At 28.4% G+C, this 25,340-nt stretch overlaps 3 protein-coding genes across 8 annotated transcripts in view; all 3 read left to right on the plus strand.

Annotated features, from left to right (window-relative positions):
• The window catches only part of LOC132919887 (NAD(+) hydrolase sarm1-like), a 35,331-nt gene extending 26,421 nt beyond the window's left edge, over nt 1–8,910 (plus strand). For 3 of the 4 annotated variants that reach the window (XM_060981797.1, XM_060981800.1, XM_060981798.1), the window contains 9 exons: nt 2,081–2,182; nt 4,392–4,547; nt 4,918–5,440; nt 5,862–6,684; nt 7,398–7,550; nt 7,759–7,841; nt 7,914–8,016; nt 8,153–8,342; nt 8,527–8,910. In XM_060981797.1, coding sequence (XP_060837780.1) covers nt 2,081–2,182; nt 4,392–4,547; nt 4,918–5,440; nt 5,862–6,684; nt 7,398–7,550; nt 7,759–7,841; nt 7,914–8,016; nt 8,153–8,342; nt 8,527–8,910 — 2,517 coding nt within the window. The remainder of the gene's footprint in view (nt 1–2,080; nt 2,183–4,391; nt 4,548–4,917; nt 5,441–5,861; nt 6,685–7,397; nt 7,551–7,758; nt 7,842–7,913; nt 8,017–8,152; nt 8,343–8,526) is intronic. The other variant, XM_060981799.1, reaches the window with a different exon arrangement.
• On the plus strand, nt 8,790–10,249 carry LOC132919888 (uncharacterized). 2 transcript variants are annotated; one of them, XM_060981802.1, is made up of 2 exons: nt 8,790–8,930; nt 9,739–10,249. In XM_060981802.1, exon 2 carries the CDS (start codon nt 9,779–9,781, stop codon nt 10,064–10,066), a length of 288 nt encoding a protein of 95 aa, XP_060837785.1. In that variant the 5' UTR covers nt 8,790–8,930; nt 9,739–9,778; the 3' UTR covers nt 10,067–10,249. The 2 variants fall into 2 exon arrangements, with proteins under 2 accessions (XP_060837785.1, XP_060837784.1); XM_060981801.1 differs by having other exon boundaries at nt 8,907–9,043.
• A 4,515-nt stretch (nt 10,250–14,764) lies between these two features.
• On the plus strand, nt 14,765–19,220 carry LOC132921777 (NAD(+) hydrolase sarm1-like). Of its 2 annotated transcripts, XM_060984978.1 has the most exons (6): nt 14,765–14,912; nt 15,475–15,637; nt 15,747–16,017; nt 17,517–18,354; nt 18,609–18,761; nt 18,849–19,220. In XM_060984978.1, the coding sequence occupies exons 2-6, from the start codon at nt 15,509–15,511 to the stop codon at nt 18,940–18,942; spliced, it is 1,485 nt and encodes a 494-aa protein (XP_060840961.1). In that variant the 5' UTR covers nt 14,765–14,912; nt 15,475–15,508; the 3' UTR covers nt 18,943–19,220. The 2 variants fall into 2 exon arrangements, with proteins under 2 accessions (XP_060840961.1, XP_060840962.1); XM_060984979.1 differs by lacking the exon at nt 14,765–14,912 and having other exon boundaries at nt 15,509–15,650.
• The last annotated feature ends 6,120 nt before the right edge of the window (nt 19,221–25,340 follow it).

A 25,340-nucleotide genomic window follows, 5' to 3' on the forward strand; every position in this document is an offset into this window, starting at 1 on the left:
GCTCTACGCGAAAAGGGGGAAGTAAATATTCTTCAACTTTTTGGCCGTATGTGCGTATTGACGCCGCCACTACACGTCCTTGAACCGTTTGCCACAAACGCCGCCTGCGCGTGAAACGAAAACAATAATAATGTTATTATTATTATACACCTATATAAAATCGTCATATCGACCCAGGTCGTTATGTTTCCATATTGTATGTATGGCACGCAGATAAAAACAGTTAACATTAAGGTATATTATGTATAATATAGTCCAAACAATCGCGACTGTTGAGTAATTTGCATTTCAAACGATTCCGAATACTATAAGGAAATGTTGTGATTGCGACTTAGCAATCTATATGGCGATTGGTCGATAACGTATAGGTACGTTTAATTTTTTAGTTAGAATTTTGGTGTTACGCTATTAGGAACAATTTTGTTGGATTCATTGCATACGATATTAATATTATTTCGAACTACAAAGTTTTCCACTGCTAATTATATCAAGACAGCAGTCGTGAAATTTTGTTTTGTAATGATCACATTTGAACATGGTAATTTCTTCAAAGGTAAATATTTCTACTATAAGTTATTACCTCACCTTTCATTCACGTTTGATATCATCGTAGACACTCGGTCTACAGAGTGGTTGTTATTGCAATTTTAATGTATATTGCACTGTGTTAAACGCGAACAAATTAGTTACTGAAAATATTCAAGGACATCTAAATCGTGTGTAATTTTCTATTCATTATCGATTAGTTGGTTCTATATACGTAGGACGGAAAGTAAATAAAGAATATAAATTCCAGAACGTAATTTCACGTTAAGCCGTCGCTCATTCAATTATCCGTTTCATGTGATCGGATTTTTGTTAATTAAAACAATATTATATAGTTTCATTGATTTGAATTTAACACTGCGGACAAAGATATTATCATGTTAGAAATTAGAAAAAAATATTTTTCTTAAAATATATCCAATACGACGAATCCGTCAGAATGTCAGATAATGTTATAATAATATAACTTTCACATTAAACATACAGTGTGATCTTATCGTTTATATATTAATCATTATATCATAATTATTATATCTGCGAAAATTTTAAAGTGAAAGACATTATTAATGTCAGCCTTAGAATTTTATACGTTAAAAAAAAATTCAAGCAACTGTATGTGTGTGTGTGTCTTTAATTCTAAAGTCTTAACACGCCGGTTATTTATTCAAATAGTGTTAGGGAGAGAATGGTTGGATGTAATCCAAAATATCCAAACTCCAATATTCTAATTTATTCGGAAGATTGTGATGCGATGATTAGCTATAAAATGCCAATTGGGAAAATGTATATTAAATCGGTTTTTAATTATAATCAAAAAGTTTTTCATAGTCGCGATGGAAAGCAAGCCGAATGATAGACAATTTGCGATTGCAAATTGCAAGTATATAATATGACTTACCTTAGTCGTAAACAATTAATGGAAATGTTCTTAGGAAAAACAAAATTTAAAAATATACACATTTAAAACACCATTAATAATATTTTAATATATTGTACGTTTATGTACGGCGAACGACCAAAAGAAACTGTTGATCACGTGTAACAAACGTTTGTGGGGGCATATCGTCTACTCGTAACATAATACGTTTATTTTGCACACGGCAATATATCGTTTTTTTTATTATAACTATTACACCCGAATAGGTATTGGGACGTCATCGTTGGAGCGGTTGTTGAGCAATATAAATACAAAAAAAAAATACAATGTCTCCTGAGTTTTTTCGCACTTTTCCTCGTCTCCATATTATTCTGTGGGAGTTTATGTATATAATAATATGTGATGATAATATGCCCACACTCAAACACGAACGTTTACACACACGCGCGTACGACTTAGTCGAAAATTCGCGATTGTCTAAGTTTAGTTTTACAATAAACACCGCCGCCACCACACAGCTGCAGTACGGTATTTCAGCAGTGTTTTTTTTTTCATGTAACGTAGACGTAAAATAGTATACGATCTTCTTCAAAGTCATCGCTCTGCATAGTCGCGTTTGAATCAGTATCACTGATTTTTCTTAAACATTTTTCACAGGAAAAAAGATTATTGAAAACTGGAGAACTATCTCAACAGGAAAACCAAAACATAAGTGCTGCCACGATGAAAGTGCAGACCGATTCGTTTAGTTCGGAAAAGGTATGCAACGATTGTTCTGTTCATATTATTGTATAAATGTATATATCATTACAACAGTCGTGATGAAATTTATTCGCGTCATATAAAAAAAAGATCGTGGATGTTGATCTGCTTGCTTTTATTATTATTATTACTATTAAATACGGGAATTTTAAAGTTATAGTTGATACAATTTTTGATATAAACAACAATGGTAAAACCATTTTTATTTTTTATTAAACGTGATAAATTCAAAATTATAAAAATACAAAATCAGAATTGACCATTATTGTTAAAATCTGTGTAAAATCGTCGAAGCGGGACCACGTGCGTGAGTATGGTGCTCATAGATATGTAAAAAACTGATGTGTATTACTTATTATACGAGTAAATCATATATCTGCTTCTTTGTTTAATATTCTCAATCTAATATTCCGAAGTAACATGACGATTGACAGATTTATCTCTCCCCCACCCGTCTTTCACACATGATTTGCGAGCCGAAATAAGATGGTTCATATCATTCTTATCCATATCGTCTTTTATTTAAACGCATCCGATATCTAGTTAATTGCAATGTATAATAATACAATGTCTCCCACCATTAACGTGACAGCGCCACCTAGGACAAGTAGTTACATATTATATATATATACGTGCTTTGTGAAATTCGAACGGAGTAAATACCTGTACTCGGTTAAGACAGTCGAACGGATACTACTGAAATCAATGGCCCGTGAGTTGTTGTCTCATACAATTATATTGTTAAAAGTATATTTTTTACTAATTAAAAAATGAAGACAATTGCCGAAATAGTTTGAAAAATACAATCAATTGACTCTGAACGCACATATAAGTTTTACATCCTTCTTTTAAACCTTGGAGATATATAACGATATTTGTAAGAATAGTTAAGAGAATTCGAATAATCGACAAAAATATTAAAAATATTGAGTACAAAAAAGTGGTTCACTTTGGATATTACTATATTAGACTGATTTAATATTTAAATAAATAACTAATAAGTATATTTGAAATTAAGTTTAATGTTGATTAATATTACATTATGCATAATTTTTCAAGCTGTATTAACTATGGTTGAAACCACATACACATTTTTTATATGAAAATTTGCTATGAAAGAAACAAAAAATTTTTTTTTTTTAGATTTATAATGGTTTCAAAATTTGTCTTTAAGCCTAATTAAATAATGCTAAATATTTATAGAACTAGCTAAAAAAAAAAAATTAAATAATTATTATTTTGAAATTTTGGTATTATAGTTACCATATTGTGTTTTTTGTAATAGTATACAATTAAGTTGATGGGATTGCCTCAAAACAAAACGGTTTTTTCATTTAATTTGAGTTAAATTTTTCATGTTCAAATATTTTAAAAATGTCTATTAAAAAAAAGAAATTATTACTACTAAAATTTAACGCACAGGTGTGGTCGCAACAAAAATTCACATATTACTGTGCATAAATTATGCAGATATGATATTGTTCACAACTATATGTATATTGGCCATATTGAACGAAAAATTACAAAACGTGATAATAAACGGATGTCAAGTGTAATCGAAACGCGTAGTACCACTAAAATACAGTATTGAAGTAGTGGTTAAATTTGTAATAAATGAGTGTTATAATAATACTACACTTGAGACTTGATATTATCTCTATCGAGTCTATCGCATAGCTAACCACGTTTAAATGGAATTAAAACAATATCATCCACTAATATTTCACTATATTTTCGTTACAAGGTGAAAAATTTGTTGTATATTTCAAATGTCATATATTTATCGAGATATGAATTAACATATAACGGTTATGTCGTTTGAAACTAATCATAAATATGAGAAATATTATTAGATAATAAAAAAATTAAAAGAAGTAATTTAACATTTTTTTATTTTTTTTTTTTTATTTCAATCAAAATGGATATGATATATTATTTTTACAAATGCTATTTTTGATCTGCCTATACATATCTCCTGTAAGCTTATAATTTGTGACGGAGATAGGGATTTATGATTATAATTATTAAAAAAGATGTACATTTAAAAAAATTACAGGTAATAATAAATTATTGGTCCCAGAATTTATAAGTTAATTTCATATTATACAATTCTTATACCATTTTCGTAAAGATCTAAATTTCGATCGATCATACATTTGATCATAATATTATAATAGTTTCACTAATCGTAAATTATAATTTCTAGAAAGCTTCAAGCGCACAACAACAAAGACAAACAATAACGTCCTCAGGAATGTTCAACCAAGAAAAACATATAGCTCAGTCATCACAATCGAACTTTACGTTCACTAAAAAAGGCATTTGTACGAGTTCAAAAGCCGTGTCATCTGCTACTTCACAAGTAATAACACATTTTTTTTTTAATTGATCAGTTCTGTAATTTATTCGTATAAATTTTGTTTCACTATAATATAAGATATATTATTAAATTTTAATTACTAATAACATATCACAAACATTATAGCTATCTGAATTTATTTTTATCTTAAGAATTGGATGATTGAAATTTTAATTTATATACTTTGCGTTTAGTAAATTTTGGTCTTTTATTGGAAAGACAATAATACAAATTACAATACAAATCATGGGTTCATAAAATATATGTTTAAATTGTATACTATAATTAGGTTATGTGTTGCCACACATTTTATTTAAATTGCAATAAAATATTTTGTAGAATGTTAGTAATTAGATTCTAATTAAATTTATAGTCTTCTCACAACGGGTCCTCTTCTGGTGGCAGTGGTTCATCACCTCCATCGACACACGTGATTAGAAGTGTCGACGATCTGTTAAACACTAATTTTGATGATCTAGACCAGATGCGAGAAATAGCCAACACTCAAGATGTGGAAAACGCCATAAAAAAGTATTCGCTGTACCTGGAAAACGCTGTAAAAGGACTGATGAGTGGAAAATATGCAGATGCTAAAGGCCCGATAATGCTCAACAAAATGTTCGACATGATTTGCAAGGCGTGGGCCGTGCCGACCTACGAGCTTGGGTACGCGTTATGTAACACATTCCGGGATTGTGGTGGTATGGATTTGTTGATCAACAATTGTGTGTCTAAAGACCAAAAACTCCAGTTCTCCAGTGCCAGATTACTGGAACAATGTTTGACTACTGAAAATCGCTCATACGTAGTGGAAAACGGGCTGGAAAAGGTCGTACATGTAGTGTGTGCATACAAGAGTCAAGTAAGCTCGGCCGATCAATCTAAAGTCAGTACTGGTGAGTAATTTTTTTTTCACATATCCGAAAACAAAAACAATATTTTTCGTTTCAAATTTGTAACCGACTGTGCATAAATGCCATGCCAGGTGGTGTCGAACATTTGTAAAAAAAATATGGTTTTAACGTTCTAAATGAAATATTAACACTTTAATATGGTTTAAATTAAAATAATAAAATACGAAAATGCCGTTATCAATCAAATAGAAATTAAAATTAATTTCGTATGTACATTAGTTAATTCTTACGATGCGAAGATATATAATATTTAATACTATATAAAAGTGATGATATATATATATTAATTTTTTATCTCATTCATTATATTTCGTTTCGAACGCATTTGGACAATATAAATAGTATTATATTTAAATTGCTGCTAAATATCATGGTACTATAACGAAGTATGAATATGTTTTAGGAATTCTTGAGCACCTATTTAAACACAGTGAAATGACATGCAGCGATGTTATCAAACTCGGTGGCTTGGACGTATTGCTGTACGAGTGTCGCAGACGAGACATCGCTACCCTGAGACACTGTGCCGGTGCACTAGCCAACCTCTCGCTATATGGAGGTGCTGAGAATCAAGAGCTGATGATCAAGCGTAACGTGCCTACATGGTTGTTCACGTTGGCGTTCAATACGGACGACAACATCAAGTATTACGCGTTTTTGGCTATAGCTGTTTTGGTAGCCAACAAAGAAATTGAAGCGGCCGTGCTCAAGTCTGAGACTCTGGACCTAATCGACCCGTTCGTCACCACCCACACACCGTCAGAATTTGCCAAGTCGAATCTAGCCCACGCCCACGGCCAGAGTCACCATTGGCTAGAGAGGTTGGTCCCTGTTTTGAGCTCAATCCGGGAGGAAGCATGCAACTTGGCCGCTTTCCACTTTTGCATGGAGGCTGGCATCAAAAAGCAACAGGGCAAGACCAGTATATTCAACGTGATTAATGCTGTTGAACCACTGAAGAAAGTGGCCAGTTGCCCTAACGCCATAGCATCCAAATTTGCTGCCCAAGCATTGCGACTGATCGGCGAAGAAGTACCGCATAAGCTAAGTCAAAAAGTACCACTGTGGTCACCCGAAGACGTTCAAGAATGGGTCAGACAGATCGGCTTCAGCGAGTGCTCTAAAAACTTCGTGGATAGCCGAGTAGATGGTGATCTGCTGTTGCAGTTGACCGAGCAAAATTTGAGGGACGACATCGGAATACATAACGGAATCATGCGAAGAAGGTCAGTATACCACCAATCACCATATAGGTAGTTAGTATTTGGAAGTTTCACGAAATACACAATTTTTATAAAATTATTTTGTATGCGTACCTACTGTACAAAACTATTATACATTTTAAATATATAATATAAATCAGAAAATATCACTTGTCTTATCAACACATTGTCGATAATGTACAACATGTGCATACAGTTAAATATTATCTTTTAACATACCTAAATCAAGTAGACTTAGTGGAAATGATAACACACTAGTGATAATAAATTATGATATTTAAATTGATAGGTAATAAAATATTGAAAAATGACTAAATGTATCTACTTACAATTTACGTACCTATTACAATAGTTTTTCTATTGTCATAATAACAGAGTTTTGTAAATTTGTTACAAAAATTCTAAAAATTAAAATATTATAAAATGTATAAGAGCATGATTCACATATCAATATTTATTAACCATTTATTTTATCAATGTATTTTAATAATTGTTTTATAATTTATGTATTAACTTAATATTATAATATTCTATGTTTTCTCCTTTATATGATTGTTGGAATGGTTATTAATTATTATGGTTAATGTATTTGTTATAAATATATACATTATTATCTATTTAAAAATAAGCATTAGTTACTTGATTCTAGATACCTTAAATGGCTTAAATCATTATAAAATTCACTTTTTTTATATTGTTTTATTTATCGTTAACAGGTTTATGAGAGAAATACACAATTTGAAACGATTGGCGGATTACAGTAGTAGAGACACAACAAATCTGAACTCGTTCCTCCAGTCCATAGGTCCAGAATTCTCCGTGTACACTTATTCTATGTTAAATGCTGGCGTTGATAGAGATTCCATAAGGTAATCCCAAATTTTTAATATAATTTTTTTTTTTTTTTTTATTTAAAATTAATATAAAGTACCTATGTTTAAATCTATAAAAAATGATTTGACAAGAAAGTAATATGAAAAATATATTACTGTAGATAGTATTTGAAATTTGTTTCTAATTATATTGATTCGTTATTTAAATATCACCCTTCATTAAAAATATTTATTCATGTTTTAGATTCTTATCAGAAGACCAGCTCATACAAGAGTGTGGAATATCAAATAGCATTCACCGGTATAGAATACTAGACTCGATAAGAGGTAAGTGTTGCGATAGTAATACATTTAAAAAAGAACATGATTACAAATATTGTTGCTTTTTATCGTTAATAGACATGGAGACGTTAATAGATACGTCCTCTTACGAAGAAAACATGAATAAGAACTTGGACGTATTTATCAGTTACAGAAGATCGACTGGATCTCAATTAGCTAGGTAAGGCGATTGCTTTCTTTAAGTTGATAACTATAAATTTAAAATATATCCGGGTAATATTATTTAAAAATATTATATAATGTGATTTTCTGAAGATTGCGAAATGAAATCGATAATGATTGATTTTATTTTTCAGTTTACTCAAAGTACATCTACAACTTCGAGGATACTCAGTATTCATCGACGTCGAACGTCTGGAAGCCGGCAAGTTCGACAACAATTTATTGCAGAGTATTAAGCAGGCGAAAAACTTCATATTAGTACTGACACCAAAGTCTTTGGATAGATGTATAGGTGATAACGAATGCAAAGACTGGGTGCACAAGGTAACGCCGACAAATAACTTTAATATACATACATATAATATATTTAGGGCACTCGAAATATAAATTGGTTATTTTGAGTTTTATTTCCATAACTTTTTACTATTAAATCCGACGCTACCCTGCTGATATACTCATAATAGCATAATCGGTTAGTTCCTATGTTCAATAGCCAATAATTTTACAGGAAATTGTGGCTGCTATACAGGACCAGTGCAACATCATTCCGATTATGGACAACTTCGCATGGCCTGAACCAGAAACCTTGCCAGAGGACATGCAAAACGTGTGGAAGTTCAACGGCGTGCGATGGATACACGACTACCAGGACGCGTGCGTGGAGAAGGTGGAACGGTTCATGCGTGGTGAGCTGAATGGGATCCGGGATGGTGCCAGTTCGGGACTGTCGCTGAATCGATCCGGCGGCGTCGGCGGTGGCATCGGCACATCCACCATCAAGAGTGACCCGTCGGCGCCAAATACGCCGCTGACCGTGGGCAGATCGCCGCCAACATACCAGCGGACTCAGTCTAACGACAGTGAACGCGACTTGACCGGTAGCAAAGATTGACTAGCGGGGAACACTTCCAGGTATGGGACAGTGACCAACGTTTTGCTTTCCCGCCCGAACCGGTTACTACGTTTTGTGTCCGTCTGCTTGTTGTCGTCCATCCTGCAGCGGCCTCCGATGACTTCACGGTTAGGTGGGTAAAAACGAACTGGGCACTTAAACGAAATAAATGATTCCACGAGTACTTTTAAATATTTAGTTAAGGTTTCGTTATTTTTGAGATAGCTTTTTTAAGACTTAAAAAATACAAGTCATTTTATATTCCACTTAAAATAATACTATGTATATAGGCGTGTACCATTTTCTTTAATGTAAACTTGATTATATGTGTATGCACATTGTATATGTACATTACATAAATCTTCAAATATTTCAATTTAAATAGTGTCAATTGTCAAATTTTATCATTTCATGACAAAAGGAATCAAAGAAAAAATATTTTATTTCCTTTATAAAATAAAAGAAAGCCAAATATGGCTTAATAACCTGTGAGAAAAATCCCATCCTCCTAAAATATTGGTTCGGTTTTAGATTAAAAAAAATTCTTAAGTTTCCTTATTTATTTTAATTTTATTAAAAAAATTATTTTTTTACATTGCATGTAAATAAATTGATTATCTAGATTGCGCGTTAAACACATACATATAATAAGTTGTTATAACATATTATATAGCTCTTAGTGCTCTTACGCTTTTTAATATAATCTATCAGTGCCTACACCGCAGAGTGAATGTTGTGTGGTTTGAAAAGTTTAAATTTAATACTATTTGTTGCGATCGTCTCGTCATACAAGGCTGACATGGTTCTAATTAATATATTAATACACAGATACCGGAAGTGTTCGAGATTACCTGCTTGGAGGCCACCAATGAGTCCGAATGGTCGTGGAAAATGTCGAAAACGAGCCAAAAGTGTGGAAGGTCTACTAGAGACCACCGTCGAATTGGACTCACAAGTACAGGTACAGGCTCAAATGAAAAAGGCAAAAAGCCTGGAAGAGTACTTGGACACGTGCGAAGAAGACGTCGAAGACAGCAGTAGCGTCTCGGCATCGGTCAGCGACAGCGTAAAGAAGAAAAACTTTGTCGATAAGTGTATAAACAAAATGAAATCTTTTATAACGACCACCAAAAAGACTTCAACGGACTCGAAATAATGAATAGATTTATTGTATTATAATATTTAGTGTATTATAGTGTATACATTTTTTTTTATGTACTGTTTTTTATATTATATAATTTTCGTTTTTAAATTTTTTTAAATTTTATGTTGACTCAATATTTATATATTTTTGTAAACCTATACGTACCTATATTATATTTTAATTTACTAGTTGTTATTGTCATTACTATTATTACTATTTTTTTTAATTTTTTTTTAATTGTGTTTTTATACGAGTTTATACTATTTATTAGCGTGTTTAAAAATTACTGCGCTTAACATCATATATTCTATTATAGTATATAATCATATTATACAATTTGTGCAATACCTACCTATTATTATTATGATTTATGTGGATACATTTGACTGGTTTTCATTTTAACAAGTTAGCAGTTTTAAATGTTTTAAGTAGGTATGCGTTAATGTAAATAATACAAATTATATTTAACAATAACTGTATTGAGATGTTTCTAAGTCAATCTCCCGTTGTTATTAATGATGTTTACCACCCTCTCTAAAAATAAATTGTAAACTAATAAATTTGAATGTTGATTCTATTTATACTGATGAGATTATGTACGATTGGTCTAGATCCTATAATTAATTCAGATTTGGGTTCAATAAATTGACTTAGCTTATTTAATAATAATAATAAAAATTTTTATTTTATTATTACCTCTATTACGTATTAATAAACTTATAAAAATAATAATTTTTGTAGTTCTTCAAAAACAAATAATCATAAGTATTTGAAATTGTTATTAAATGATTATGTTAGTATTTCCTATAAATAGTATAGTTTTCTAAATATTTTAGCTTGATTTTATTCACCTGATAACATGATATTTTCGTTGTTTTAAATTCTGACCTCTGATTTCTGAATGTGTTTTTTGTTTCAACTAATTTTAGATTTTGATAGTCGATGATGGTAGATGGAGTTAAAAAATGCAAAATACTTAGTACTTTATCTAAATAATCGGGAACACATAACAAAATCCAGCGGGAAAACGGGAATATCTACACAATATTAGATACTTAGAAAAATAAATTATATTTTTTTTGTGATTCAACAAGGATAACAATTCTTATTAAGGATATAATCGAAGACTTGAAATTTTATAAAGTTTATTTTTTATTAAATTTTAAATCGTCTATAAAATTGTTTGAAACTTAAAATACGAAAAATAAAAATTATTTCGCAATTAATATTTTATACAATATTTATTTACAATAATTACAAAGCTCTAAGTTATTGATCAATTTAAATTGATAATTACATATTATTTTAAATAAATCATTATGATTCTAATATTAATAATATTAGTAATAAATATTACAACTATTAAACTGATAAAGTATTGAATTTCGTTATTAGTGACGTATAATACACGTATTTTTGTTTGTTATACTAATATAAAACCTAATTGTGTAGCATGATTGAATGAAATCTTTTTCAATTAAATAAAATTCTATTTTAATAAAGCCATTATAAACTATATGTCTACATTACTTCAGTATTTATGTGATAGTGTTTCAATTACTCATATTATCTTACTTAGGTAAAAATAACAAAGAAAAACGTCATAGATACATCTCCAAAAACGACCAAACATCTAAACAATATGTAACTTTTAATTTTTTTGATAAACTACAAGGTCAATTATGACTGCGATTCATATTACAACAAAAAAACAAAAATGATTATTTCTAAAACTGATTTTGTTTAAACATTCCCATTTTTTTTTATTGTTTTTTGTAATTCTTTGAAAAATACTTGGAATTTTTTATTTAACTTTATAAAGTTATTAAAAATATAGAAGATACATCATTTTTTGTCCGTAATCAACCCCAAAGTAGAAAATCGAACTATGTTTTTGACTATTTAGTATTTATAGTATATACATACTTACAAAAATAAAAAAATACATCATTGTAAAATCTATAAATTCATCAATCAGCTAAGAATTTACAAATTATCGTGAATCATTTCGTGCCAAAATTGGTTATTTGCTTACTTCAACAATCAAACACATAAAAAATATTATAAATTTTGTTAAAAATGTTCAAAATATTTAGATGGATTCTTTTTTTACATACCAATGAGTTCTACGAATAGAAAATAAATTTTAAATTTATAAATAAAAATATAAAACCGATAGGTGTTCAGTTATGAAAATATATAGTTATAAACATATACACAAACATACGTATATCATAGTTTAAGACCTCTATATATGCTTTTCACGACGTGTTCTGTCGAATTCAAAATGCATAGTTTCGTATTGGAGTAGCCGGATATGAACCGAGCTTGTTGTTCAGTGAGCGAACGTCCAAATATAATAAAGACACAAACTCTTAATTTTAAATTGTTTTAAATTAGGAGAGGCTATATTATATTAGTGACGGAAAACGGCATGGAATACGCAACGTACGAAACGCGGTGAAAAACGCTGTATATAGCCCCGGAATAAGTTGACAAAACTTATTAAGATGTATTGAGTTTCGTTTTTAGAAAACTTAGTACAGTATATTCTATATAAACTATATTGATTACAACATTTGTAACGTATAACAAGTAAAAAGATAAGTGTTTAATATAGGTATACTAACTATATAATATAATATATTCAATATTGTATATCATAAGTTATCATTAAGATATCACATCTTGATTATCGCTGTTATACGTATACGTTATACATTTTACCAAGTCGGTAACCACGTCGATTAGTGTAAACTGTAAATCGTAGATCAGTGTTGTGTGTTACAGAATTAATCAATCAATATGGAAAATTAAGTAAAGTTTATTACTTCGGAAAAAAAAACCACAGGCACTACTGCATTAGGTACTTAATCTTCATAAATATCATATTATACGAACTCGAAAGGATGGTTTAAAAAATGCTTATATATTTTATAAAAAAAAATTGTGATACACAGCTACGTTAGCATTGTGAAAAATTAACTTTTAATCTAAATATTTGTCAAGTATTAAAGTCCAAAAGTATACTAATTACTAAAAACATTTACACAATATATAGAATTATAACTTCACTAGTAAGTAAATTTTCTCAGTTAACTTTTTTTATGTAAAAAGTTATTATTTAAAAAAAAAATGAACGATTTGACAAATAATATAGTATAATCTTAATAAAAATGGTAAAATTGCACCGAAAATTTGGTTTTATTGTTTTATAGAAATCGAACGAGTTCATGCTCCAATAAATGAAACATACAATATAATACTTTACCGGAGCAATTAATAATGGTGCTTCCGGAAATAACACATAGTTATCCTATTATCAAACATCTTAGACATTGTATACAATGTCCAGGCATAGTATTACAATGGCTGATTTATCCACTTGGACCGTAACATGTACCGTATACCGCGATAATTTTAAATATCCATTATATTTTAAATAATATCCATATTTTAATATCTTTTAAAAAAAAGCTTTAAATCAAAATTTTAATTATTATTAAATACCAAACAAAAGAATTTTTCATTAGTTTTTCTACAAAGTACCTTAATATTTTTGCGTTTTATTTGATGCAATTTATTTAAATTTATATTTAAATTTTAATACTAGTCTATACGTTGTCTTATCCTTTGCATCCTACTTACCCTAATTCAGTATAGATGCACGATTATGGAACATGTGTCCATTTATTAGAATCCAAACATTAGTTGTTATAATGAAATATGATATTCATTTAAAATTGTATCTAAATAGTAAATAGTATACATATATTCAATTAAACTTCTTTTTGATTAAATAATAGTATTTTTACTATTATCTATAACATTAAAAAGCAAAAAGAATGATAACCACGTAATATTTTAACGAATTACTACCTACCTATATCATTAAACTCGGTATTTCAAGAGCGTGACGAACTGACGACAATACTCCTATATTTTATTCTCGTAATTATTCAATATTTATTCCGATAGTTTAAATTGTACAACTTATTATCTATGATATTTTACTTGGCATTAGTTTTTAAAGAATATAATGATAAATTTTTATTTTTAAATAGCTTTTTATTCGTAAAACGTGTTTTTGTCTTAAATCGAAATTAATGATAGTTTCCGATTACGAATCTTATTATTTATTTAGAAATTAAAAATATTACATATTATACCCAAAACATTTTTAGCAATACTTTCCTGAACATTTAATTTTAACATTAATTTAACAATTAATGAGTGATCGAGAAATCATATACAAGGTGATTTTTATGCTAAAATTGTTGTATATATTCAAATTTTGATTTTTACATAATTTCAAGTTGTTAAAAAACAACGTTTTTATTAAAAAATTATATTTATTTTTTAAATATTTGTTATTCTTATAATTTTTTAAGTTTTTAATTTTTTGAATGACAACATAGAGTTTTAATTTCATATTCCAAAGTAGCATATTTTTCTGAGTATTTTGATACATAAAAATTAAATTTAGGGCGAGTAGTTTATGAGTTATACGTATTTAAAGTTTAGACATGCGGAGTAGTGGACAAAAATTTTGTGGGGTTATCCGGTATTTTTCAACACAAAATATCTGAATCTATGACTGTTTAATTATAACCGTGTAATATTTTGCCATATACGTAATTCACTTTTTTTAGAATATAAATACGTGATTTTATAAAGAGTGATAACTCGTCAAATACTATAAAAAGAGTATGTTATACTTGTGTACACGAAAATATTATATATTAGTATCGCCCGGTGCAATGCGTATCGTTGATTTCTTTTTTTTATATTATTTTTCGCAAAAAAAACGTAATTTAAAAACTGGACTCACTTAAATCTACTGATTCGTTTCAGAAAGGTATGTGTTATTATTTATTTCTAATAAGCACTTGAAATATAAACAAAAGTGTGTATTTTTTTTTTCGAAGGTCTAACAAAATATTTTCAATTTTTTGATGTATAAGTGCATATTTTTAAATGCATATTTGATGATCTCTTAGCGCCTAAAAGTTCTTACTCTATTCATGATATTTTTAATATCAAAAAGACAAATAAACAGCCAATAATTGGAAGTATTTATAATAAAGATAATAAAATAATAAACATGAAATAGCTTAAGACATTAATTATTTGTTGCAAACATTAGTAACGATATTTTTAATAATATTGTTGATGAAAATATATGACCAAATATACTTAATAATATAGGCTGGTATACCATCTCCACTTGTAATTGTTCTTTGTATAAAATTATGTATTATAATTAAATTCAAATTCAACACACCTATAATAGTGACCCACTCGACACATCTAATGTACATCAGAATTGTACCCACTTGCCTAACTTTTTAGTGCTTTATTTCACTGTTTAGAACTGTTAAATTATTTAAATAAAATCTTAAATTGAATCATATTTTTAGGGATTTATTACCAATCAAGATAATCATAAACGTGATGGCTCCAGGTGCATTGGAACAGAAACAAATGATTTCCTCGTCGACTAAATCGCAGTTAAGTTTGGCGTTAAATAGAAACAATATTCACGGGAATCCAACTTCCGAAGATGCTGTCATCACTCATCAAGTAATCTTATGATGTATATATTAAGTATTTATCACTTTATCAGACGACATATCTGTTTTTATGATAGACTATTTTAATAACATTGCACATATTGTATTATTGGTTTTAGTATACACAGATCGATTCTTTTCCCTTGATAAAAACTCACTGGGATATCAAGAGTGACAACTACATGTTTAAGAGAAAATTCAACGATCTGAATCTGACGCAGGAGGTTATGCTGCCAGAAAATGTAATGAACATTTTTTTGTCGGCGGAAAGCCTGAATTCGGAAAATCCTGATTATGTGATCAAAAATAGCCTGAACAATATCAAGTACGTAATACACATATTTAGGCGTCAAGAGAAGAGGACGACTAGAGAATCAAAATTCATTACTGGTAATATTATGTGCGAATATGTATTTTAATCTCCATTTCGAATTTTGCTCTCAATATACGATTAATGGATAGCATTTAAAAGCAATAATAATATATAATAATATGAATATTAATTGAGTTAAATTTGAATTTTAAATCACTCAATATTATATGTATATATGCACATAAAATATTGATATACTATTGTAATATTAGATTCTGAGCGAGACAATGAATTTACACCGATTTTACAATGATCAATAATGTTTGATATTTTTTTATTTTTCTGTCAGTTATCGCTACTTGGGTTAGTAAAAATTATTCGATTTCCAAATATCTGGTGATTTTTGACATTAAATCAGATTTAGGTTATTACTTTAGGCCCTAAATTTAGGGGGTAAAATTTAAAAAGTTTTTAGTATGACCGTGAACAAAAATTGTTCTGTATTCGACAATACAAATTTTGATTTTTTTTAAGTTACTCAAAAACGAATTGTCATAGTTACCTGATACATGGTTTTCATCAAATTTCAATATTTTAATTTCTATAAATTACAGAATTTTTAAAATATTTTGACTATTTTTGAGCTATTTATAGATATGCAACTTTCAATATTTTAGTTTTTTTTTGTTGAAAAATTATTTGCTTGATCAATATATTAGTAAATTTAATATAAGATCTCACATAAATCTTGTTCTTATACCTATATTTTAAAAAATATATAGGAATTTGAAGTTCAAATGTTTACAAAATTCGTCAAAATCATAAAAATTCCCAAATTACAAGTATTTTATAGCAAAGTATTTATAAAATCTTCAATTTTTATAACTAAGGTATGAAAATGTGATACATTGTTTTTCAAATGTAGTTCATACTGGAACTAAAAAAATGTACAAACGCTATTATTGATAATTCAAGTTTTAAATTATTTAAAGAATATTGTAAAGTTATTATACGATTATAATTAACTTGTTATAATTCAAAACTTTATTCGTCAGAATTTTCAAATTTTACGTAAATTATGAATTTAGTTATATGCATTGCTATTTTAAAAATATGTAGATTAATTTTAAGATATTACCTATTTGTTCTATGAACCTATTCATACTATTTTACGGTGAGGTGATATTGACTCAAAAGTTATTAATATAATATGATCTAAGAATATCTATATATATTATTATTGTAGTAAGTATTTAATAAATATTAATTTTATAATAAATGCAATGTTTTCGGAATAAATTAAATCAACTTACCGTAATACTAATACTAATATGAATTACTATAATATCTATATAAAAATAATGTATTATGAAATATACTCAGTGATATAAGCCGACAGATTATTATCGCTCAGAATCGTTTTTGTATACAATGATGTATCATTAAATCAACATTTAATACGTCCATTAATTATAGGCTATAGCCCACTGGTTTTATTATACAGCAGTTTTTTGTTTTTTATCTTTCATCTATTCCAGTAATAAATGTATTAAAATAAATTGTGATATTTATTTAGGTTTACTTGAACAATTATTTGTGCACAGTGAAAATATGTGTATGGATGTAATCGAATGTGGCGGTCTAGAGATAATTCTAGAAGAATGCCGAAGCCGAGATACCACGACTCTGCAAAATTGTGCACGTGCACTGGCAAACTTATCGCTGTTTGGCGGCGCAAAGATTCACAAGTTAATGATTCATCATCACGCACATATCTGGCTGTTTACGTTGGCGTTCAACGCGGACGATAGCGTCAAGTATTATGCTCTACTGACTGCGGCTGTGTTAGCAACTGACAAGGATATTAAAGCGGCTATGGACAACTGTGACACCCTGAATTTAATCGATCCTTTCATCGCCACACATTTTACGGCGGATTTCGACAGAATTGCTAGGATGATTGGCCGATGTCAAGGTGAAGATTGTCGTTGGCTGCAACGGCTCGTCCCAGTTTTGAGCTGCGACCGCCGTGAGGCACACACTATGGCAGCGTTCCATTTTAGCGTAAAAGTGGGTCTCCAAAGTCAGTGTCTCCGTAGCAGAATCGCTGAAACTTTCAGGACAATCGGCGCCATTGTACCACTGAAAAACTTGGCCGGTTCCCTCAATAATGTCACTTCCGAGTTAGCGGCAAAAGCTTTGTGGTGTATCGGTGAACAAGTTCCGCGATCACTCAGCCAGGAAGTACCACGGTGGACAGTCAATGATGTCCTCCAGTGGGCCAAGAGTGTTGGATTTGGAGAATGTGTAGAAAGCTTAGCGGAAAACCAGATAAATGGCGATTTATTGTTGAAATTGACCGAGAAATGCTTAAAAATACATGTCGGATTGTACAACGGAATTATGCGAAAAAGGTTCGTCTAGAGATTTTAAAATCTTAAGTACAGTAAAAACGCATTTAACCACATTTTTATAACCTTAAAAATAAATAGCACATCCAATAGTTTAGTGTGATTTGGGGTTAAAATGTTTTTAAAACTTAATTGCTTTTAGGTAAGCGCTTGGATATATTATTGTATACAATGTGCATTTTATTGACCTATCGTATTTTTTCAATCAGTTTTTACCATTAAAATATATTATATTATTTTGTCTTTATTAATTCTAGATTTACGAGGGAATTACACAAATTAAAACAATTAGCTGATTATAGCTGTAAAGACCCGACCAATTTAAACTCGTTTTTACAATCAATTGGGCCAGAATTTTCCGTTTATACGTATTCTATGTTGAATGCTGGAATTGACTATGATTCTATCAGGTTAGCTATTTTAGAGTATCTAATGATTACAATTATCACTTTATTTTTATATTTTTATATATTAATACACGATGGATTATGTTTTAGTTCTCTAACGGATGATCGCCTCGCATACGAATGTGGAATCAAAAACAGCATTCACCGTAGCATTATACTAAACTCTATAAAAGGTGAACGTTGACAAATTTACCGCATAATTACTAATTTTTAAACTTACTTTAGGTAAGTGAAAATAATAACCAATATTTCGTCATAATGTAAAAAGTAAAAATGTATGCTTTAAGATACATACATATTTTCTCGAATCTTGATTGATTTAAAATATTATAATAAATATAGTATGTAAAATATATTATGATAAGTTACAATTAGTTATGTAAATCCACAATTCATGTTACAATGAAATATGTTATTTGGATTATTGAATTGAATAATAAAAAAAGTTATGAAGCTCTGAAAGTTTTTTTTTTACCAAAAAACTGTCAACTGTATTTTTTTCAACGAAATAAGTAATTATAATAACATTATATAAAAAATAAAAATTTATCAATAATGTAGACGTAAAGAGAGATGCCGGTTTATTGATTAAACCCTCCAAAATAGAATTTATTTTATTTAACGATAAATACACAACACTAATAGTTTAAGAGAGTTCAATACGAGAACCTTTTGAGAAACGCTTTAAGGTTCTAAAAAAATGTTGTCAGAAGACTAATATATTTAAAAAAAAAAAGGTTATCAAGTCTTTAAGCAAAACTAAGATACGATAATATAATATAATCGTATTAATAAAAATTTATATTTTAGGGATAATGTACCTAAATGATGTAAATTTTACTTATGAAGTCTATCAACATATACAAAAATTGTTTACATGATAAATATATAGATTAAAATCACATGTAATTTATGGGTAGTACTGATAGTCGGTATGATAATATTTAATATATGTTGAGCAAACTAGGATGCCAAAAAAATTTATTATATAATAAAATAAATAAAAATTAAAAATGTATTATCATTTATTAGTATTGGCTGCTCATTGGTAAACATGATCTAAATCTTAGAATATAAATTCAACATGTCAGAATAAAACAATTTTTGTAATAAATAAATAATATAACATAATAATTTGTTCGTATGTATTATATATCGTATGTCCTCTTAAGATAAATTGATTCGGCGATCGTAATGACACTAATACGGATCTATTTGGTTTACCCAAATGTATATTTAAGGCGAAGAGAGCCTATGCTGAATTTAGCATAAATAGAATTACGATTTTGCAACTATGTATCATTAATAGTCAAGGCTTTATTATTATTCAAAATGACGTTTTTAAAATAAAATTAATAAACTAATGGTATGTCGTAGACATCGAAAGTTCACGCACTTTTACAGATACACGAGGACTAATATATCATATCCATGACATGGTGAGTAGGCACGACTGTACGAAAAGGAGTGAATTGTCCAATCGCAGCTTTTTTTTGTCGACAGTTCATCGTACGTGACGTGATGTCTCGTCCCATCTTGTGGAGTATTCGAACATGGTGGAGAGTAGATCTGTGATGCTGTTATATTCCGTAGTGGCGTAGAGGCGGTTGAAGATTGGTGGACGGGTCGTTATAGACTATAGTATTTAACATTTATACATTTGACTTGCAACTTTTACGAATTGCGTCAATCCAACATTTTAATATTAATTATGATATTAAAATAATATTTTCAACAACATAATTTATTAAGATACCTAAATAGGTATAGTAGGCAGTAGGCACATACGTATTTGACTTGAGCAACATATTAACATATTAAAGCCGTATGCCCGTGTTTGAAGAGATAACAAATGACAAAAATTAAGATTACAAAACAAAGTCTATTCTATAGGTAGCTAAATTATAATAAGACGTATTTTTTGTATACTGAACATTTATTTGTTGTGTTATTGTGAGTATTTAAAAAATTAAAAAAGAAATTTCTTCAATCTACATTTAATACATAAAAACTTGATATTAACATTCAAATTTTTGTATAAAGTAATACATTTAAGTTCGCGTTAAAAAAAAATAACTCGTTTCTCTAGACTTTTTTATAATTTTATAAATGTTTAAATAAAACTTTGAGAAGATATACATACATTTTATTATGTATGAAATGAACTAATTCAATTAAATATAAAATTAGAATTAATAAAAATAAAAACAAAACAAAAATAAGAAAATATTTATGTAAGGACAATACCAATAACAACAGGAAGTTCTACATTAATAATTTGGCTGTATTAAACTGCAAAAAAAAAAAAAATTAACATTATACAATCTGCGACAAAACCGATAAGATAAATAAAATAAACTGCTGCAATTGATTTTCTATATATGTCGTAGGTCATATGGAAAATTAGTTTTTTTGCAAAAACACAAGGCTCTTTGCAATGTGCAATGGGGTAGCGAATTACTTATTATTTTTCCAAACAGCCTGCTATTTTCATGCTCATTGTATACAGACTAACAGCAGATAGGCCTTTTAAGAACTACAATCATTTTATGGTAAAAACTATTTTAATTATTTTAGTTTTAGGGTTATTGATAATAACACAGTATAATATACCTATGTAACATAAATGTAAAATGTAACATTATTACTTATTACTTATTAATTTTGTACAGTTGTACAGACTATCTGACTAGTTGTTTGATTGTTATCATATTATATTGATGCGCAAAATGTATTATAAATGTTATTACATTCAATTGCCATTATATAAAATTCTATTTTTGTATAAACTTTTGTAAGATGTCATCTCTACTAGTGCAGCAAGTACTAAGCCATCTTGTTGTAGAAATTTGAACACATTCTTTCATAAAACTTCAAATCATGAAAAATATGATTATCAAAATATAGATTATGTAAGAGTAAGTGAATATTAATATCATACTCATACTAGGGTAATAGGGATTTATATTGTTATCATCGCATTTATTGCAGTAGGTATAATATTGCAGTATATTATTATTCAGTCATAATTAATAATCATATTTGAATTTTAAAACATCAATACTTGACTTAGTATTCCATATATATAGTAAGTTATAATAATTGTTGAGGATACTAATATTATAATACCTCCATTACAAAAATATTGAAATAGGTAGTTACAGATTTTAATTTATTATTGATTTATTTATTGATTTTCTTGTATAGAAAATATTTTATAAAACTGTTCTTTTCAAAGTTGTTACACATTTCTCACAACGTCTGTCCAAATAATAATAATACATATTTTTTTTTTTTTTTTTGTTAGTAATATATAATACAACTAGTAATTCAATAGTCAACAACTGTATACAATTAATAAGTAATATTTAATGAGTAATAATGTTACATAAGTATATTGTACTGTGTTATTATCAATAACTCTAAAAATAAAATAATTAAAATAGTTTTTACCATAAAATGATTGTAGTTCTTAAAAGGCCTAACTGCTGTTAGTATGTATGCAATGAGCCTGAAAAACAGCAGGCTGTTTGGAAAAATAATAAGTAGTTTGCAAACGGATTACCCCATTGCAAAGAGCCTAGTTTTTTTGCAAAAAAACTAATTTTCCATATGGCCTACGACATATATAATATATGTAGATACTATGTACATACAGATACGATAACATATATTATACTATATAGGTTCGTACATGCATCCTATGTATTATTATTATTATATCGTTTAATTAATAAGTTATGTTAGATACAAATTTGTAAGGAAAATCCAAATTTATTTTTAAATATTAACATAATATACTAAATATTGGCTACTTCACAAGTAAAAGAATATCACAAGTGATAATTCTACTTAGTACCTATACATGCTGTGTCGTTTAATATATATTTTATTTAACATGGAACAAAACGGCAAACAATTAATAATTATAAACAATTTTAAATTTAAATTTAAATATAATTAAAAAATAAGTAGTTATTCAACAAGGAATTGCTCTAAGAAAACATGCAGATCCAAATTTTGGTCTTAAACAACAACAAAAATATTATACTACGAGAAAAATCCTTTTTGGTACATAATCATGATTCAGATTCTACAATTAAACGTTAAGCCGTAAGTAATAATAAAAAAAATAAAAAAAGGGGGTGGGCAAGTAGGTATCGCTCTGCTATATAGTACAGATGAAGAGTAGGGTCACTATAATGGATATGTTAAATTTATATGCAATGACAGGTATCATTGTATACAAAAAACCATTCTGAACGGCGTTAATTTGTCAGTCTAGGATAATTAGTAGGATGTATTATATTATTACCTATATTCGATTTGTAATATATCGTTATTTAATGCGATTTCATACACTTATAAAAATTGTTCAATATTGACGCTAGAATTTTTTTTATTTGAAGGAAAACTTATGGATAGCCTTTTCGCCTTTTACGAATTTTCTTCAAAATTTCTTGCAAATTTTGGCGATTTTGATATATTTTGTAAATATTTGAACTTTAAATGCTTATAAATAAAAATTGTAACAAACAATTTTTGATTTTTTTTTTTACTATAAGTACAACTTATAATAAAACTTCTATTAAATTTTAAAGATTTATTGGATATCCAAATTTTTTTTTCGGAATTTCAAAAAAAACTTAGAAAAATCGAAAATTTTAATTGTCTATAAATAACTTAAAAAAGTTGAAAATTGAATTATAAACATATAACGCTAATATAAACATTTGGTGAAAATTTCAAGTATTTATAATTATTTGTTTTTGAGTTACAGCAAAATAAAAAAATCGATTTTGTCGAAAACTGCTTATACGTAAGAATCCCTGTTTATCCGTTATTTTTTTTAGGGTTCCTGACGCTTTTGAAAACTACTCGAAATTTTTACTTTTGACAACCCCAAAGTACCAACTAGATGAATTTTCCTTTTCAAAGAGGGGCTGAAGTAAAAAATCAAAGCATTATTTCTACTCCAAAACGTGGTCACAGGCACAAAAAAAAACATATATTATTGTAAAATCAATACATCCGCTTCGTTCAGAATCTAAAACAATAAACGTTTATGTGTTATTGTATTGGTATATACATAATACATAGTATCTTCTATATTATATATTATATATATAAAATAAATTGCCGCAGGTTGTATAATGTATCTTATCGGTTTTTTCATGGATTGTATAATGTTAATTTTTTTTGCCGCTGTTACATATCGACTTATAGAAAAAATGTAATTTTGTCGCAGTTTACTATCTCCCAATAATTTCTATCACTCTTACTAGGGTAAAACACACGGAATTTTAAATAAGTACAGTTAACTACTATAGAGATGGAAAATCTACATAGAAAAAAAATAAGAATTTGCACTTTACACCCTCTACAATATAACTCTAATTAATAGTTGGTCTATCACATTAATACAAATACTAAAATTCTATAACAGAGCGCACCAGATCACATTACAAGGTCATAATATACGCAGCTATTTTATATTAGCCGCAAACACGTCTAACATTGAGTTAAATGACAAAGCAGTCTGAACAACAGTTCTTAAAACACAATATTTCCATACATAATGGAATGTAATTAAGTAATAAAAAATAAAGTTCCTAATTCATTAATCACGTTTTTTGTACGTTTAAGAATAGTTTTACTGATACCATAATCAACGACAATAGGAAAATGAGATTTGAAAAATGGCATAAAACTAAATTTACACATATTGAGGAATAAATCTGTGGTTGAAATCTAAAGAATAATACTGAATGATGATTATAATTTTTTCAATGAGAATCAACTATTCTGATATGTTGGTTCTTAAAAATAATTTCACGACACCAGTAAACATAAAATATTGATTTTCCAGTGATAAACGAATGCGTTCTTTCCAGACACTGACACAATGGTTAAACATAATAATTAATAACTGATGAAAAACTATATAAGTTTATAATATGGCTACAATACGATTGAGAACGCTCAAAATGGAACAATGAATAACTACTGATCTAAAAAAAAAAACAGTACTATTGAGAACGAAATTATGTGCAACGTTCGTTGCCGAACTATATTCAAATCAAAATTAAATTAAATAATTAAACATTAAACAAAATAACTCGTAAATTATGAAAAACTTAAGCAAAATTTCATGTCAAATACTCAAATTTCATTGTCAATATATTATATACCTACCTATACTAGGTAAAGAAATTTCAAAATGAGTTATATTTTAAATTTTCGTTATAGATTTCCCAGGCACATAAAATATTTTGGCGGGTGCGTGGAATAAAACTGTCTGTCAAAAGTGCAATGGAAACTTTCTGCGGCATTAGTAATCCTAAAAATAAAAATGAAGCATAATATATTTTCTGAAATGTTAAATAATGTACAGATTTACCTAGGATGTCGAGATGATTCATTTGCTCAAAAAACTGGAGGAAATAAACAATCTAGTTCGACATATTATGTTTTTAAAATATAATCAACAAAAATCTATGACCATAAAATTAATTTGGACATAACGCTGTATAAAACCATCTTCTACACCTGAATGATGCTGAAAAATATTTTCAACCAATT

The sequence above is a fragment of the Rhopalosiphum padi genome, chromosome 2 (genome assembly GCF_020882245.1).
Source record: "Rhopalosiphum padi isolate XX-2018 chromosome 2, ASM2088224v1, whole genome shotgun sequence".
In the NCBI taxonomy this organism is placed as follows: Eukaryota; Metazoa; Arthropoda; class Insecta; order Hemiptera; family Aphididae; genus Rhopalosiphum; species Rhopalosiphum padi.